We start from the raw sequence: 19,668 nt of genomic DNA on the forward strand, positions 1-19,668 counted from the left end.
AGTGGATCTTGGTTTGATGATGGATCATGTTGGCTGTTGGCATTGTTTCCTGCACTGCGACACATTCCCCTGAGTGAAATCAGTCCTCACCTGTTCTTCGTTGCAAGATGAGACGTAATGGATTCCTGGCTATATGACGCCTCTATCCTGTCATTGTTTGCCGCCTACAAAGCAGAAGTGATCATCTTCGCATGATGGATATGCGATTAATGGATGTACGCTCACTGTGGGGGGCTGTTTGATTTATCTAATCTCCCAGCCATCCCATGGGCACTTCTTCTTCTAAAGTTCCACCGACTGCCAGGATGTCTGTCTCAGATTTACTGCCTTGCAAAGACTTCAACATGATTTAAGACCCCAGTGTATGGGATCTTCCTTACCCTTACACAGTGAGTGAGAGCAGCGCTTAACTGTGTGACCTCCTAGCAAGTTATGTTGCACACCAAACCTGATTTTTGCTGTTCTGTTTGTCTTCTTTTTTTGTAGCTCCAGACCTCAGTTTCCCTTCAGATTGCCTCCTGATGAGCTTGTTTGATCATACTGTTACGTCCAAAAAGGGCACAACGTATTTGAGGACACGGAGGCAAGAATGAGGGTTCAAAAATTAAAACTCTCTTGAGCTTTTCTTTTGGATGAGCTGCTTTGATTTTCTGTGAAGAAAAAAAAGAGAGAGAGTTAAATATCCTGAGTCCCCCGTGTCCCAAAAAAGAGAGGAAAAAACAAAACCCCAAAAGTATTAACAGAAAGTTGGACCTGGTGAGCCGATCAAAAAGAACAAAATGGTACAGCAGAGGACCAACCCTACACAGGGCCGTCAAAGCCCCTACTAGTACCGGACTAAAGCAAAAATAATCTACTGCAAAAGAAAGATCGGAAACAGAACAACTGGTCCCACCAGGCCAACATCAAACGAAAAAGCAAACAAACAAAACCTAACAGAACTACTGCATGGCAGACTGGAGACGTCAACTGCAGCATGCAGCTACTGGAGACGTGCGCGCACCGCGTCAGGACACATCCCCGGAGGTGGTAGTGGAAGGGCGGGTCTCCCACACACGTCGAAACCCAGCCTATATATACAGTATATGCGGACCAACAGCGCCACAAATTAATGTAATCAAATTAATTACCAAAAATAAGAGATTATCTAAACTCCAAAATATTAAGAAAAAACAGAAAGTCAGTCTATAAACAAAACAATTTAGAAAAATAGACAAAAATGATTAGAATGTGCCCAAAGCACTTGACACATACTTACATCAGCATTATCTCAAGACTCCAAATACACCAATTCATTAGTTCCAGGATGAGATTTTGAAGGCCAAAGGTTCCCCTGCAGAGATTCTTCACAACAAAGAGGATAGTAGAGTAGAATAGAATATACTTTTTTGATCAATATACTTTATTGATATTGCTGGGGATTTGCTATTACACCAAAGGTGTCAAGTATTAATAATGCAAATATAAGTGATAAAATTTATATTTTATCTCTGGAAAAAATTAAGCGACTACTATACTGAACCCCATTGAAAACCTTGTGAGAAAATTAGATGTAAGTTACTCAGAGTTGGGCATTGTAAGTCTGATGGCCACAGGCAGAAATGATTTTCTGTGGTGCATTTAGGTAAAAATGGCTGAAGGTGCTCCTGTATCTGGCCAGCACGTCATGAAGTGGATGAGACTTGTTACGTCTCATCCACGCAGGCCGTGTAAGACGGCCTGCGTCTTAGACAGGATCCTACTCTCTGACACTACTGTCAGTGTCCAGCTCCTCTCCAACAAACTCGCTGGCCTTGTGGTTCAGTCTGTTGGTGTCCTCCACCTTCAGCCTGCTTCCCCAGCACATCACAGATCAGAGCACTATGAGCACAGTTTGAAACCAGACTTTTATATAATTCCAACTACATAAAAGTTGGAAGTATAATTCAACCCAGAGGATTGGGCCAGAACTTCAGCAAAGTATTGTGAGAAACCTTTGGAAGAAAACTCAAAACGTTTGACCCGAGTCATTCTGTTCAAAGGTAATGATACCAAATACAGTAGAAATTTATGTAAACTTCTGATTTAGAAGACATTAATAAAAGTTTTAACTTTGGACTGTGACATAGAAAAAGGTGTATGAGTCTTTTTATTCTTCTCATTATTACTTGTATGTAAACTTATGGTTTCGACTATATATGGTTCTGGTAAAATGATCTCTACTTTTTTGTGAGGTCAAGTTTTTAGTTAATGCTTGTAATATGATAAAATGGCTAAAATACTCAGTGGGGTGTGAATATTTTTAGTATGGTATTTTTTGTAGTCGGATATGACGTGTTTCTTAAATTTGACAGTACTTAAGAAAATTTGCAGGTTACTACCCTGTAAACAACCTATCTCTACAGACTCTGTCATGGTGAGTCGTAGATGTAAAACCCGAACAATACAGATGTTGTGTTTGGGGCTGTAAGGTTCAGCCAAGAAATTAAATCCTCCTTCGAAGAGTCGAACAGTGGGATCTGGCCCAGGCGTGTTATCAAGATCTTTGTTAATAATGAGCATCACTCTGGGCTGCATCACTCAGCTGTCAAATGGTCATCCTGGATGCTTCAAAATAAAGGAGATTAAGGAGCTGCTCTGTCTCAGCAGTGATGGAGATCCTGATGGGTCCCGCTGGGAAGAAGAAAGACACAAATGTCACTAATCTAACGGGGATAAGTAGTGCAGATTTCCTCTCAGCATGGGGCCACTCCAGATTTTGTCTTGAATACACATGCTCATTTTAAACAGACAACTGAGCCTGCATAATTTGTTCCTCTCATGTTTGGAGAGCACTCCAGTTAATACAACTGATTATGTGTGTTGTTTTTTTCTTGTCATTGTGGCTTCACAGGCTGATGTTTTGAGGTGGAGCCCTATAAAACTAGGAATCTCCATGATTTCTGAAGCATAGAGAAATCACAGGCTTGAAACTGAAAAGAGCCAAATCTTTACAATGTTTGAATTAAATATCAGTATTATACAAAAATGAAGTGTTTCTTAATCAGACAAAAATGGATGGGATCAGTTTTACTTAACGTAACAAAATCCTCAGTCAATAATTCTGTTCTCATTTTAACACTAAAATGTATGTTGTGCTAACCCAACAGCTCCAATGATAAACATTATTTCAGCTACCTCATACAAATACATCAACACAGTATTTGTTGTGTTATGGTGTTTACTGTCTGAAAATGCTAAGTTATATATATATATATATATATATATGTATATATATATATATATATATATATATATATATATATATATATATATATATATATATATATATATATACAGACCAGTACAGACCAAAAGTTTGGACACACTTTCTCATTGAAGTCAATGAGAAGGTGTGTCCAAACTTTTGGTCTGTACTGTATATATATATATATATATATATATATATATATATATATATATATATATATATATATAATTTTATTTTTTTTTCCTCTGTGTGCTCCGGTGAGCCAAGCAGTGACATTTCTGTTGTGTCTTTGTGCAACAACAATAGAATAAGTCTATTTAACAGAAGTTAATGTGCTACATTCAATTCAAATTATTTCTTCCCTTGGAAGACTACAATTCTCAAGCACCGATTTAGATTTGATGTTATAATGTACTAGTTCTATTATGCCCTTAGATATTGTACTTATGTTTTTATTTTGTTCCTGTATGCTTCTTGTTTGAAAAAAAGAAGGAACATGAGGAGAGGAAAATGGAACTGCTCCATAAACAGTCATCAACCTCTTCAAAATAAGAGCATGAATGTTAACATCTATCTATCTACCTGTTGAATTCTTAACAGTATATAAAACTTCAACACAGATGTTGAGCTTTATTCAACAGAAAGTTTACATCATTCATCTATCCATCCATCCCTGTTGTATGTGAATCTATAACAACAAAGAAAGCTTCACACATTTGCTTGTGAAAGGAAGTGGGTAGATCAAACAGTGTCTTTAGTTTACATTACTAATATTTGAAAAACATGTCAAGCTTTAAAATTATTTTGAACAAGAATGATTCCCAAAGTCAAATCTGTTATCCTTCCACATAACATCACCTCAGACTGGCATCAGACAGTTGATTGATCCCTGTCTCATTGTCTCAAAGCTACAGTAAAGCCTTTTTTAGGCTGCTGTGAAACCAAACTCAAACAATGTCTTATTGGATAAAGTCATCTGTGTTTCTTATATCTGCAATACTTATCAGCGTCTGGGGGGGCATTTAGTCACACTGAAGAATTGCATCTCCTAGTTGTCAGCCTTTATCACCCCCCCCCCCCCCCCCCCCCCCCCACTTCCTTGAGCTAGTGAATGAAGCCTCCACAAGTCTCTCCAAGGGATTCCAGTGCTTCTATTACCCAGATTTCTACATCTGAGGACAGGCTTTATCTGACATGTTTTTCAAGACCATGGGCTCACTGAATGAGCCACTCTCTGAGCAAACATGAGCTGGATGAGAGAAACCCAAGACTGTAATTTAACTTGGCTTCACAGACACAGGCGGCGCACATACGCAGAGACGCTCTCTCTGCCCGTTCTCGCCAAATACTTTGGCAAATGGAGGCATCTTTGTCTCAGCAGAAGTTTTCCAACCTTGGAGAAATAAAAAAGTCTCCCTTCCACAGTTTAATGAAGGCAAGCCACAACAGCAGTGTGGTAATGACCGGATTGTGTACAACATTATCCCTCCTTCCTTCCGGACAGAGCCTTTGTATCCACCACAAACAGAGCTTCTCCCACCACAGAGTGAGGGAGGGGAGTGAAAACAAGCACCCCCCTTCTCCATTGCTATCTCAATAATGACTTCCCACGGGGGGAAAGAGAATGCAGGGCCGTGACTGAAGTGGCTCTACTGCAGGAGGCCCCTCTGGCCCATCGTCACTGCAGGATGCTCCCACAAAGGCTTCTTAGTGCCAGGTACCTAAACAGAAATTTTATTGGCTCCCTCACTCTTCGTCCTCATCAGCAAAGGTTACCGTTATATATCAGTGTACCCTACCCCTCCCGTTGGCTCTTTGAAAACACAATCCTACACGACAGTGGTTTAAGATTCTCGGATGCAGGGATTTTCTCCGTCTCCAGAGAATGGAGGGATTTTTATTTACACATGTTGTGAATCAGTTTTTCAGCAGACAGCTAAGAAACTGGAGGTGGAGTGTTTTTCTGTCCTACCGTTGGCATTCCTGGTGTTTTTATCAGTTGATACCCAGGTTGTGTAGAAAATTCCAGATATGGTGGGCAGTAAAGCTGCAAATGAATGTTACGGGGTTTCTATTGTTCTCCTATCCATCCACCTGTTTGTCCATATGACATCCATCTGTACCATTTGTCAATTCTTCCATTCCTCGAATTTCTTCTCTTTTTTTTGGTATATTTTACACTGAATCCTGATTGTTGAAGAAATACCTGTCCTCCAAAGGACAATTATAATTTGAATTTTCAAAACTGAAATTTTGACATGGAAAAGACTAGGGCATCAGTTTGAAATGAGATTTCAATGCATGTCAGACTAGTTCAGAGTAAACAGAAAGCAGCAGTGTAAGATGTTAGGAGCCATCTTTGACCTACTACGAAGATTAAATTTAAAATTTACAAATGTATGTAATGACTGAAGTAATATTAAAAGATTGCATGGAAGTGTTCCATTTTGTGCTAAAGAGAGGTAGGGCTGCATAATATGACAAAATTTTCTCATGGCGATAATATTAGTAAATATTGTGACGACAAAACCCTTACCTCTCTCTCACCTGTTCTTCCATCACTCTGCGACCTTTAGTAGTGTTTACAGTGTCATTTCTGTGGACATCTGCTACAGTGAAACTATATAACTAGCTAAAAGTTACATTTGCATGGGGTTGCTGTGGTGGTGCAGGGGCAAAGCACAACCCACATACTGAGGCCTCAGTCCTTGTGGCGGTGGTTGCAGGCTCGATTCCCAGCCTGGCGACATTTGCCGCATGTCTTCCCCCTCTCTCATTACCCTGTTTCCTGTCAAACTACTTTCAAATAAAGGCCACAAGAGCCAACAAAACCTTTAAAGAAAAAAGTTACATTAGCATGGAAAATGTAAGTTCAAAACACTTGGAATATATTTTCCAACAATTATTGTATTCTAAATAGTGCTTTCCAATATGAGTACATTTCAGACTTTTTGTGTGATGTTTGATGATGTTACTCAAGTGTACTGTGTAAATTCTGTGAGCTGTGCAGATTCCATGTGCACTGTCAGACAGCTGAGATTTAATTTTTGTGTGTACTAATTTCCTACAATTCTCATGACAAATTCCCCACAAGCCGAATGGATTCTAGAAAGTTTGATGAGCTAGTTGGGTACCTGACCCCATTTCTTCTCCAGCAGGTTAGCCATCACACACCTGTTAGTGCAGCACAGAAGGGCAGTCATGATGCACATTCTTGTAACTGGTTGCTCCAGCTGTCAACATTATCACCTCGTTGTTGCATACAGAAGTGTTCGATGTCAACACTTTTTCTTGTCAGACAGTTTATTGCGCATGCAGTCATAAAAATGTAGTTCTGCGCAGACCTGTCCAGCAGACATCCGCTTTAGGTCTGCTTCGAGGACGCATGGACTGAATGGAATGAAGTACGTCTGAGGCCTGAAATCTTAAGCATATCATCTGCATATACACCAATAGAAATTGGAATGGCTCAAATACTCTTCTAGAAGTCTGTCACGAGCTTCTAAGCATCCAAATTGTCTTCAGATTTTTCTGACACATTTTCTGCGAAGTGTTTGTGTGCAAGAACAAAGAGTGTTCCGGCCCACAGACCCCCACTGCTTGTTTGTTTTCTTCTTCTTTTTCACACTTCAAAATGGAATGTGTGTGCAATAGATACAGAGGTAGAATAAGATCTGCTTACACAGCCCCTCCTTAGGTCTTAAATGAATGTGCAGCCTCCACAAACACCATTCACCAGAACAGGGCTCTCATTAGGACTGCATCAAAATGAGGAGCCACCCCGGCGCTCAGCAGTGGTTTAATTGGGCCAGAGAGGGCAAGAGGGGTAGAGTTTGTGTGCATATGAATGGCAGAACAGTGGTCCCTCCACACACACACACACACACACACACACACACACACCCACCCACACACACACACACACGCCTACACGCCCTCCAGCTCTGCTCTCCCACACTTTCTCCAATCTTGAATGGACACATCCTGAATGGTGGTGATCCACAGAGGTCTCCATTCAGTAATCACCACGGCAATGGGGGCGGCACACATGTGCTAACCGCACCAGGGGACAAATTGCAATCACTTTAGGTTTTGGCAGCTCAGTGGACTTTCCCAGAGTAGATAATGTGCAGCCGGGGTCCTCCACACAAAGGTAATGCCTTTACAAAAAGAGGGCCCATGCAGGAGGACAATCATCAGCAGCACATCGTCTAACACCTAGAGCAGTCTGCTACGTCGTTCATGGCGACACCACTGTAAAGTCAAAGTGACAGGACAAGAATGCTGTTTAATGTACTACCTAATGAGGGCATTCTTCTAATCCTAATCTCTGGGGAAGCAGGGCTGAAGCCTGGAGTCACTCGTGGTCTGGACTTTTATTATCTGGACTGCAGTCAGACTGGACTTTACTGCAGTCTCTTCAGCTGGCTTTCAGCTTTCATTCTGCAGAATCTATTCAGACTAATGGCTTATTTCGATCATGGTTGGTTGGCCTTTTTCTGTCTGCCACACATTACACACTCAGGAGAGCCAGTGATAGATCTTCCACAAGGTTTTCACACACTCACAACCACAAGCTTCTATGTGTTTTGTTGGTATTCTGTGTGATAGATGTCATTATTGGAAAGTGGATGTTAAGTTGATTTTGCTTTAAAATTGTTTTATAAATACAACCCTGAAAATTGATGCGTATGTGACCCCAGGTATGTCTTGGTCTGACAATCCCAGATGCAGTCTTGGGGAATCATTTACGAGACCCCATCAACTTTCATGTGTTGCAGTTGCTGGTTACATCATTGGACCCAATTTTTCATCATATAGAAAACTCTATGTGTTTGATCTGAGAAATACATCAATCAGCAGTGTGATGTAGACACATGCTGAGGATGGCACACAACATTTTTCCATGAAAAATGTTGTGTGAAGAACCAGTGTGAAGAACCAGTTTTATTGTCAGATGAAGAAGAAATCTCCCACACATGTATCTCATGCATGTGCATCCAGTGAGTTCTAAGCCACATCTCCTCTGTTCCTCAATCCCAGCTGCATTCTCAGAAAGCACACACTGCAACAAGCTCTTCTTTGATTGATTAGGGTTTATTCACACCAGCTCTGTGTAGTCCGCTGTAATCGGTCTCTAGTTCGTTTGCCTAAAAAGTCTGGTTCCTTTGGGGAGGTGCGATTTTGTTCTGTCACACAAAAATGCAAATAAAATACACCAACACTTGTGATTGTAGCATGAGAAAAATGTTAAACAGTCCAAGTTGTGTGAATACTGTCTCAAAATCCAACCTTTGAAATATGGGAATTGCATCTTGTAAAGTATGAAGTGATTCCATCAGCCTCCATAGCTCCAGTCTGATTGGTTCCGTCTCTTTCTGTTCACAGCCCCGAACATCTGCTTTAATCTCCCCGTACTCAGAGGTACATGTGTGTACGTGTTTTTCAGAGCAGGATGAGTTGGGGGGGCAGGGTTGATCTGCCTCTCTGTGTAATCCCTTGCAGTCTCTTATCACCTCTTGCCGAGAAAGCAGCAGTTTGGGGAACAAAAGGTCCCCAGCCTCCTTGTATCAGCAGAGCTCATCTTCTTACATTATTAAACATTCATATTTCCATATTTCATTGAGCCCCCACCGCCTCTGCAAATCACAGGCTACTTAGCATTCGTACGAGAATGGGATTTGCTTAACGAGTATTAGATTTGTAGATGGTTATCCTGTGGCTGTGTCTTTAGTGCGCCAAGCCGGTCGATAAGTCAGCCGCCGTGCCTCTTTCCAAGTGAGGCGGCAGTACCGATCAGTTTGTAGTTTGATGTCTCTTTCTCTTCTCAATCTGAGCTGTCAATGCAGAAACTCTCCTTTTAAAACTTTTTCTTTCTTTTTCTTGGTAATCTCAGTTCCAAGAAGATGTTGGAGTTGGCCAGCATGTTGCAACACACTCCGCTTCAGAAGAAAGATTTGGAGCTGGAGCTTGATGAACTTGAGAGTGCAGCAAGGATGGTGGTGGAGGAAGAAGAACAAGCTTCTACAGAGAGCAGCAGCAGTGATTCATCCAGCGAGAGCGAAGAGTCTGAACCTGAAGAACAGGGCTGCTCTGACTCCAAGCAGGGAGGAGGAGAAACATGTAAAGACAGCCCCTCACAGCCCAACTCCTCCCCCTCCTCTCCCATCCCCCACTTATCCTCCACTGCGCTCTCCCCATCGGTAAACAGGAAAGCGGGCGCTGTGAGTTCAGACTCACAGGGCTGCAGGCAGCTGATCCAGGAGCTGGGGAGACAGATGACGGAGGAGCTGAGGATCTCTGCAGATTCCTGCTCCTTTGGAGCAGGAGAGACGTTGTTCGCTGATGAGTGACGCTGCAGCGGAGGCAGAGGAACCATCTGGGAGCAGCAGCAGCTGTAGTCTGTGGGACTTTGTTAGAGGATAGTCCTTGCAAACCCCCCTGCTCATCATTCAGACTCACCAAGGCTTCATTAGCTACATACAAAACCATATGCAGCTTCACATCTTCATGAATTAGTTCTGCTCCTGTAAAGAAAGTTATTTTTGTTAAATTCTTTCATATTTTGTTGCTATACATACTTGATTTAATGCAGTAAAAATGTAATGTTGTAACTTAACATTCTTTGGACTTTATATGCTTCAAACAAGAAATTCATAATGACACATTTGATGTGTGTTTGTAAAGCTTTGTCCTGCCAATACCAAATGTATCCAATCTAGAACTTCATCAGCTTCATGCAAAGTTATGTCAGACTTGGTGAATTTTGGACTCTACTAATAAAGAACTTTAGAATTTGAATTTCCTATAGATTTTTTGTTATAGTTTAGATTTTATGCAATTCATCTTAGTGGGTTATATTTCACTGTGAAAGCATTAATATATTTAGCATAGTTGTCATTTCATTCATAAGTCATTTGAAATAAATCCTTATTGTTTGTGCATTGGCTGACTTAATTTGGTTAGAAGTAGAGATGCACTAATCAGAACTTTGTGGCTGATTTTAAATCACCAGTCACTGGTTGTTGTGAAGGTTTGTTTGACCAAAGACCATTTTTGCTGAAAACATAAAAATAAATCAACTTTGTAATCTGGTGAGCGGACACTGGTCAGAAAGAGAGTTGGAATCGGTGGCTTCTTAGCCTTCAGCTGGGCCAACGCGCCGCCCGCTGCCCCCTCTTCTGTTTTTGGGCACAATGTTTCTGTTTGACCGGTGAATAGCAGTGGTCTCAATTTTTTATTTATTTTTATTTTTTTCAACTTTTCTGTTGATTAGGAGTTAAGGAGACAATGGATCGTGGCAATCCGGAGAGCTAACTTAGCCATCAGAGCTCACACTCGGGGTTGTAACACCGGCGTTTCAAACCTGACCACATCAGAGAGCTGAACCTGCTCTGGTCGAGTGGAATCATTTCTTCTTTCCACGACCAGGGGTTTGGGAGAGAAGGCAAAGACCACCGCCAGACAGCGAGGAGGAGGCTAACCCATCAACTAATGTCTGGAACATGATTATGTCTCGGCTCCAGACCCTTTGTGGATTTGGTGTTGGAGGAAAATAATGCTCTGCGGGAGGAAATCCGCCAGCTACAGGAACAGGTGGAGCTTTACGCTGAGGCAGCGACTCGGAACCGTTTTGCTTCTTCCGACATGGACATCAGATTCTTCACAAGGTGAGACTGTTTTAGCACACGTCTGTTTTACAGAATCTGAAATTATTTTAAACAATTCTTACATGAGTTTTATGCAAAAGGAAAATAAAGTGTTTATTACAGATTATATAAATTACGTTTAACACACAACCGAGTGCTCTTCCAATACCAAAGGCAGCAGCGCCATTTATTGTGATATCAGAAATGTTTTACTTTAACATTTAGTTTCCTGAGATATAAATGATATATATTCATTATATTTTTGTCAATCAAGATGTAAGCTGCCTATATGATGAAGTATGTGCTAACGTGGACTACATGCAGAGTAGGCTGAAACAGTTAAAGTAAATATTTTTAAGTTAGATGATTTCAATAAATGTATATTCTGATTACATTTTTGATATTATTAATAATCACACAAATAATAACCTTGTAAACATAAAAATAACTTATGGTTGTACTTTTATAATACAAATAGTACATTTTGTTCTCTAACAAATATTTGGTAGCGTACACAGATGGTGCTGAGGGATTCAAAACTGATGGAATTACAGGGATGCCACTGAACCAGCACCTGTTATTTCAGACAGCCCACTACTCCCAGTTGAATCTTCCAGCAGACCCTCCAGTCCTAGCCACACAGATACTGAGCAGAAGTGGCACAAATGGAGGACAATGGTGACTACATATAAATGACAGTTTCATTCTATGAATTTTAATTAAATTATTACAGAAATGTGGTGTTTTTGTATACAAAGCATAAACTCTCATTCTGTCAGGAAGACCAAGAGACAGGACAACTTTTAAAGGAATTAGATAAGTTTTAATAAAAATACTACAAACAAATTTACAATCTCAAAGAAGCAAATAGCTTTATACATATATGTAATTTCAATGTCGTATGCACAGGGCTATGATTATTGTTTTAATAAAACCTCCACTATAGTTTTGAGTAAATGTTTTCTTACTTATCTTAAATGTAAAATGTGTTTTGTGCTTATATTTGACTAGATTACTACTTTGAGTGTGTTCTTTCAGCACATAGTTTTTGTTTTTGAGTCTGTATCCAGTTATGATTAATTACTAAATTAGTTGACAATTATTTAAATAATCAGTTCATCACAATTACTCCTATTAAATATTTCTCAGATATACAGCTAAAGCTATACTTCAAATATTTAAGATAAATATTAGTAGGACTATAAACATCTTCCATGTCTTATCAATTTATGAAACTTTGCACATAATTTCACAGAAATAAGTTCAGAACAGAAATAGTATATTTTTCAGGGGATGTTAGTGACATCCTGGTGTATTGCAGGTTTGATTCCTGGTCTGGCTGCTCTCGTTTGTGTCTCTGGGAAAGACACACCACCCACCTTTCCTGCTGGTGTTGGGTCGTTCTGTCAGACTGCTGTAGCTACATTCCATTAGATTGTCCTTCTAAACTATTGGATATTTATTAGAATAACACTCGAAAAGTAACACTGCAAGTGTAAATCTCTATAGAGTGAAAGCATATTAACAATTGAGGTTGTTAATCAAGTGTACTCTGCAATTCAATTAAACTCTAATAAGAGTAAATCCACTCTGAAAAGTTAACACTGTAACTTTAACACTGTACAGCACATGCTCCCGGACTCAGTGTTGAAATTGACTCTATTGGTGTTTTGACACTGCTCATTTTACTGTGTAGGAAGGCAATCTCTCAGCCAAATATTAGACAGATTTTTTCATCCGGGCTCATTTCTGAACGCCTCACAGATACCAAAACTTTGAACTTTGGGTCCTTCAAAGTTAGCTATAGCATCCCATGTGGATGCCATTACTGAAGGAAGAGGGAAGAATTGACGAGTGCCTTTGTGGGAACACTTACTGTTCCATGTTCATACAACATACTTAATTTGGCCTCATCCTGTGAATATGTGTTTTAGTTCACCATGCAAGCTGCATCTCCAGGTTGTGTTTGAATAAACAAAAGAAGCTGCTGCAGATGGCTCTACACACACTTAGCTTTACTCGTTCCTCCATGCCACTCAGCACTCTGAATGTGCAGAAGTCAAAGCCTTTTTAAAAGAGCCATTCTTTACCTAATAAATAGCAAGAAAAGCACTAACCCTTTCCTAAAGCCCAAGCAGTGATTGAAGTGGCAACGACTCTGTCTGCACTAAACAGGGGAGTGGAGCACCCAGGGTGATTGATTGATCTGGCGCGAATGGAGAAGCGCCGCCGACACAGCTCAATATCATTGGCCGTGTCTAACAGGCGAGAGAAAACAAACATGGAAGCACATGTCAGGCAGATAGATGAGAGCTGCGAGCGAAGCATTTGTCTGAGAGATAAGAGCACCCGGGGGTGAAGGCAGCTGCCAGATAGGGTAACGGACGGCCCGCAGAGACACACTGACCAGCTCAAGCATGGATGTTTCTGTCTTACCTTCTATATTTCCTCATTTTTAAAGAGAACCTAAAGAGCCAAATGAGCAGAAATGCTTAGAATTGTAGAGTTGAAACTGGCTGAGGTAGTAGCTGCATTTCCATTACAAATGTACACAAAACTGTTGATGATCCGCTAATGTTGAAAATACTAGAATTTCACTATAGTGTTGTTTCTATTAAACAAACACAATTGAAAAAGTTTGTTCACACTGTAAGTTATTAAAAAACAAGCAGCACCATCATCCACCAACTACATAGCAGTTTTAATTTCAATTTGTACAATTGAAATGAATGGAAACACTGCAATTTAACAATAACTCAAGTTTTTCAATAAAACAGTTTTTGCACTGGGTGGGTTTTTCAGCTATATGGAAATAGATGTATTTTGCTAAGCTGCAATGGAAACACTTTTTAATTTTAATTTCATCTCTTATTTAATGGAAACACCACAATTGTGAAATTGTGTTTTCAACATTAGCGGAACATAGACAAAGCTTTGCGCACATTTGTAATGGAAATGCAGCTAGTTATGTTCCACAGCATTGTTTCCTCCCTCTGGCTGTTTTCAGGAGGAATGCTGGAGTCAGCCCAGCAGTGATGAAGATTCCTTATTTCTGCTGCCTGGTGTTACAGAGATGGATGCCGTTGTTAAACACCACCCAAAAAGACGCAACCTGTAGTCAACATCTCCTCAGGGACCGGCGCCATCATCGCTGTGACTGGGATGAGATGAGTTACGTTGTCAATGTAGGCCCATTTAAAACCGCCTTTTGTTCCAGGGACATGAGTCCTGGGACTCTGCACCCCCACCGGAGGCGGCTCGCTCTCCCTGCTGGGGTTTCACATTGATTAAATGACAGGAGTGTCTGTCGTCGTTTTTCATTTTCCGAGTAGCTTCCATATTCCTCTGCTGTCTGTGTGGGACCCAGTCTGTGGCCAGTTTCACAGAATCAGAGGGTTCCTTTTGCAATTAATTTCCTTTACCGACAGACATTTATAAAGAAGCTATAGGCTCTGGTTTAATGAACAGCGTTGACAGATTATACGAGACAATTGACTAGAATTTGATTAATCAACCTGTTGCCAGTGCAGTAAGTGTCCCCTATTGACCCTGGAGGGTCTAATAAACTGTTTAAGACTGATCTGGGTCATTTTTTTAACGAGCCAATTTGTTTCAGCAGATGTTTAACAGTAATAAGTGGAAGTCTATTAAGGCTTGAGCTCTAGACAGGATGAGGCATTGACACCATTTTTATACACATTTTGTGTGTCTGTAGGCTAAAAGAAACAGAACAGAGCAATAATCACCAAACACATTTCAAGTTGTTAAAAAAATCTAAAAAAAAACCATTTAAACAACCAGTTCACACTTTAGAATCCTTCATGTTTGTGCTATGGAAGGATTTTTTGTGCTTCCACAACTTCATTTATGAATAGTACATATTTGGCCCTGCAGCACAGACATTTGATACAGATCACGTTTAGGGTGATAAATTCACAGAAAATGTATCCATTCTTAAAATGGAAATTGTTAAATAACACAGCTTTATTCCCAAAGTTTATTTTTTGTCAGCCGTGTTTTTTTTTCTTTCAGTTGAATTTAAAGAAAAAAGCCTACAGTCCTCCAGCATCTTTCACAGAAGAGTGGATTTGGGCGCTTCTGTTTGTTCCACTTGCCAAAATACTGTTATAATACGCTCATTCAAAGACTGAGTGACTTATATTTGTTTCTAACAGTTTAAACCCCTTCTGTTCTGATCACGCGGTCTATCTCCAGTGGTCATTGGGTACACCCTGGACAGGTCTTCAGTCCATCACAGGCTAACACAAATAAATACAACCATACAAACTAAGCTACACAAAGAACGATTTAGAGAGATCAGTTAACCTAAGTCATGTTTTTGAACTTTGGGAATGAAAAACTGTCCTCCATAAAAATATTTCAGCCAACAAATTTAGCGCATGTGGCAAAAAGTTTGGACACAACCACTTTAAAGTAAATGTGACTGAGGCTTTTTTTTACGTGGCAGTATTATGTAGTATTGTCCATTCACATGGTGTCATTTTATAGCAACATTAAGTGACTATTGCCCCTTTTCCACTGACTCTACATTAGTAGTTTTTAACTACTCAATATACCATACCATACCATACCATACCATACCAATATGTTTAATTATGATTCATCTGATGTTCAGGCTATCCTGAAAATGAATAAAGCTGTGTTCTGACTGATGGTCAGATTAGAAGGTCAGATCAAACCTTCCATGTTGTCACATGTTGGCCACTAAGACTTGATTGGGTATTAGAAGTTTATACCCATAATCTTCAAATAACAACAAAATAAAATCCAGTAATGCTTACAAGGCTTGGACACATTTTCTCACTTTCCTACATTGAAGATTCTCCAAGAAGACAATTAAACAGTGAGTGGATAGAATGATGTTGCACAAAATAGAAATGAACAAACATGACTTGTATTTTGGGTTCTCGTTAATAACAACCCCAACAGTAATGTAAAAATGTTTGGTTTGCTGAATAATTTGTTAATTTTTGGATGCCATCATTGGAAGTCTACAATATGAAGTGTCAATGAAATATATATATAATATAACATAGAGTTATTTTAACTCTGTCTCTAAAGTACAGAGGCTTTTTGGGAGGCTTGTATTAGGAACTCTATGCCATACAAACTGCAGTATGTACAATAATGTGTAGAGTGGGTATACAAAAAGAGACTTTGTTCATTGAGAGCAAAACGGCATTTATTTTTCATCTTTTGTTTGCCTCTACTCTTCTAAATGGAGCTCTGCTATCTCTGTGCTGGTAGCTGCTTCCTCCTGATCCATCCAGGAGTTGCTGCATGTTGCTGACGATTCTCCTCATCGTTCACCATCACGTCAGCAATGTTCTCCCTCTTCTGTTCCCTGGGAAAATCAGACGTTATAGCTTATGGCACACATGTAGATCAATAACATAGCACAGAGTTTCCTTACAGAAACTCTGTGCTGACATGGCTAGTGAAAGACAGTCTTGGTGGAAACACCAGAACTACAATTATAGCAACCATTTCTCCTGCTGATGTGAACTACGAGGAGACCCTAACCACTCTGCGCTTTGCCAGCCGGGCTAAAAACATAATAAACACCCCAACAGTGAATGAACAGTGAACTTTACATCAGTCCTGTAAAATACAGGACTGATGTCCTGTAAAATACGGAATCATCCTGTATTTGACTGTTAAATGTTGCGTCCCATATTGGACCGATATGGAACGCCATTTGTTCCGTATTTCTATAACTTTCCGATAGACACGTCTATCACACACATATCAACACTAACAATGACCAAAATAAAACACAGGAAATATTAAGGTCAGCTAAATTGTTGTGGCGGGACATAAATTAGATCCCCCCGGAAAGCTACGGACTTGTGCTGTTGTTACAGTTGCCTAGAGACGGACACTATGCTGCTAAGGCCACTAATATATATGGAAGGTCACATCAGTTATGCTACTTTAAGTAATTAAGTCTATGATAACGATGCTATCGCTAACAACAAACTAACCCATGTTATTTCTATGAGCTTGGATCTCCTGGTAAATAATTAATTTAGCTTCTGTAAACCCAAATTCATGCTGGAGTTGTATGTTAATGTTGAGTCGTTGTACGACGCTGGAGTCAGGTCCAGTGTAGGTCAACTATTCGCTGCGATCTACAGAAAGCCCATGTTCGTGTCTGGTCACAAATATAGTTTGTGTCCAGACATGAGCCATGTGGGGAAACAGCTCACTGTGATTGTATGGCTGGTTAGGTTATATTTAATTTATTTAGCTTTTTTTTTTTAGCATTAAAATCCCACTGAATGAACATTACATTTTCTGTCCGGGACTCGGCACTGAGTTAACATTAACACCATGGGGACTACCAAGCTAGGGAGTAAAAATAATATATTTTACCTTACACATGAATGAATGTCCTTCTTAGTAACTGTCCAATACAATATCTGAAAATACAATTTAAATGATGTCATCCTTACACGTTAGAAAGTGGCGCTGCAAACTCTGGCATTGTTAGTTTCCGCTCCTGTTTTTAGCCGTAGATTATTGATTTACTTTTCTCCTCTTTTTTCGATAAGTTTTTTTTAAATGAACTACCTTGCTGCAATCTACAGGTCTTTGAAACACAAAAATAACATTTATTTTTCTCTCTAATAGAACAGTTGGGACAACCGTACAGGACACAGACTTTAGACATTTTGATGCTGGATCAACAGAAGTAAACGGGCTGCATTTACTTCCTGCCCTCCATCTGCATTGGGTGACGTCGGTGCCAAGTCATCTGAAACCCAGCAATAAGGTTAAGAATTCTTCTGAAGATAAGTTTGATCAATGATGGATCAAGGACCGATCAAGGACACATGGACTGATTTGAGATTGTTAACCGTCTTTATTTCACAAATGACCCATAACACCAGAATATGTATTTGTGACCTTCCTCATCTTGCTGTGAATAGAAATTTTACAGGCTTGTCACCATGCAATAATGGATCCTCCCTCTTGTTTTTGTTTGAATTGGGAAAGGTAGTTCCAAGGACAGTGCCTCCATAGACACCCTCCGGCATGCTGCTGGCACGCTGCACTCAGCCTCTGCTTGATTGTAATAGAAAACTCAATCTCCTGGCCATTCCTGAGAGGCAAAGTGATTCTGGTGCTTGAAAAGATTAATAGCCCTCTAGAAGAAATGAATCAGGTGCTCTTCAGGGCCTGACTCCTCAATGGGCGTGCAAATAGAAATCCCCTTTGTGTGCCATCTCTATTGCCTTGGCCGATTCGCTGCTGCACGGTGCGACGCAGCTCTTGTCTTTTGTGGCCTCCGTTCTGTGTCATGTTGCTCCAGGTTTGGGTGGCTCAGATTCTCGCAACAAGTGAAGCAGGTGGCGGCATCCATCAGCTCAGTCTTTGGGCTTTGATGTTGGGAATTCTTGAGGTGAGTGGCGTATGATAATGTGGGAGTGTGGGATACATCATTGCCTCTAGGGCTGACGATGTTGACAGGGATGGATTATCTAAATGGACTATTTTCATGCCCTTAATCACAAAAGAAACAGTGAAATGCAACCTCTCTGGCAGTGTGTGGGAGTATTGGCTCACATGTATGGCTGAGTGTTGACAGTGGCGGCATCCACTAACGTCGTCAGTACTTAAGTCTGCTTGATTCACTGTAATTGGTGTGAGCAATGTCCGTTAAATCACTCCCTAGCTCTCAGTGGACTTGAGCTGTATGGTATCTTAATGATGCAAATTGCCTTTACCACGCTGCTTGAGCTGCAGTAGAATGTGCTGGATCTCTAGGAGCTTGTTAGGTGGGCTGCAGTTGTAGGGATATTGTTCCAGTGTTAAGGCAGAAGAACGGTTTCTGCAAGAGTAGCCAAGAGGGGCTAAAGTCTAAAGTCTGAGTAAAGGTGCAGTACACTGTACTGACAAATTACAACTGACAAGTTGCAATTTGTCACACTAGCCAACTTTATTGATTTTTAGGGGTTTTTTATGTGATAGACCAACATAAAGTAAGGCATTACTATGAATAATTGTTGATGTTAGTAGGAGACCAATTGACATGTAAAAAAGCCAAGTGGCCAACAGAAGTTATGCAATGCATCATAGATGGATAGACAAATAACAAGCCTGTTAGCCTCAGCTAACGAGGGGAAGGAGAGCATTAATCAATGAAGCAGTCAGGAAGTGCATTGTGGCTCTGGAGGAGCTGCAGAGAGCCACATCTGAGAGAGTAGAATTTGTTGGCAAATCCAGCTTTTATGAAGAACAGTACCTTGGTTAATAAAACAAACAAACAAGAATTCCTGTCTACCAGCTATGTTGGGGATACAAACTGGATGTGGGGGATTCTTTCCTTAAAACAGTGACAGGGAAGCTGGTCACATATCTGAGAGAAAGATGGTTGGAGATAAATACAACGACAGTCCTTGAGGAAAACTCATTATGGTACTTTTTCACTAGAACCTGTCAATGTGGCTTGACTTGGCTCTACTCTGGTCTTTACAGGCAGTTTTCTTTTTCAATTGAGTAACAGCTCTAGTGGGTTGCATCGTCATTTACTTGGGCGGCCACAGAGTCTAAAAGGTGGTCAAGGAAGCTCTGTTGCCAGCATTCTGATTGGTCTGTGGCTTTCTGTCAGACTCGGTTGCTGTTGTGAGTTTTTACAAATGATAGGTTGGATTATTGTAAGAGAGTTGAACTTGTGATGCAACCAGTGGCTCTATCTCCTAGCCAGTCAGTGACTGACAGTTTGCGGGTGTTGCATTTCCAGCTTGAGTCCACATTCTTATGTTA

At 40.4% G+C, this 19,668-nt stretch overlaps 1 protein-coding gene across 2 annotated transcripts in view; it reads left to right on the forward strand.

The window, feature by feature from the left end:
• Positions 1-10,030, forward strand: part of shq1 (SHQ1, H/ACA ribonucleoprotein assembly factor) — a 60,720-nt gene extending 50,690 nt beyond the window's left edge. The window contains exon 12 of one of the 2 annotated variants that reach the window (XM_032548980.1): positions 9,126-10,030. In XM_032548980.1, the coding sequence (XP_032404871.1) occupies positions 9,126-9,582 (457 nt within the window). In that variant the 3' untranslated portion in view covers positions 9,583-10,030. The remainder of the gene's footprint in view (positions 1-9,125) is intronic. The other variant, XM_032548981.1, reaches the window with a different exon arrangement.
• Positions 10,031-19,668: the final 9,638 nt, after the last annotated feature.

This window comes from Xiphophorus hellerii, chromosome 20, assembly GCF_003331165.1.
Source record: "Xiphophorus hellerii strain 12219 chromosome 20, Xiphophorus_hellerii-4.1, whole genome shotgun sequence".
In the NCBI taxonomy this organism is placed as follows: Eukaryota; Metazoa; Chordata; class Actinopteri; order Cyprinodontiformes; family Poeciliidae; genus Xiphophorus; species Xiphophorus hellerii.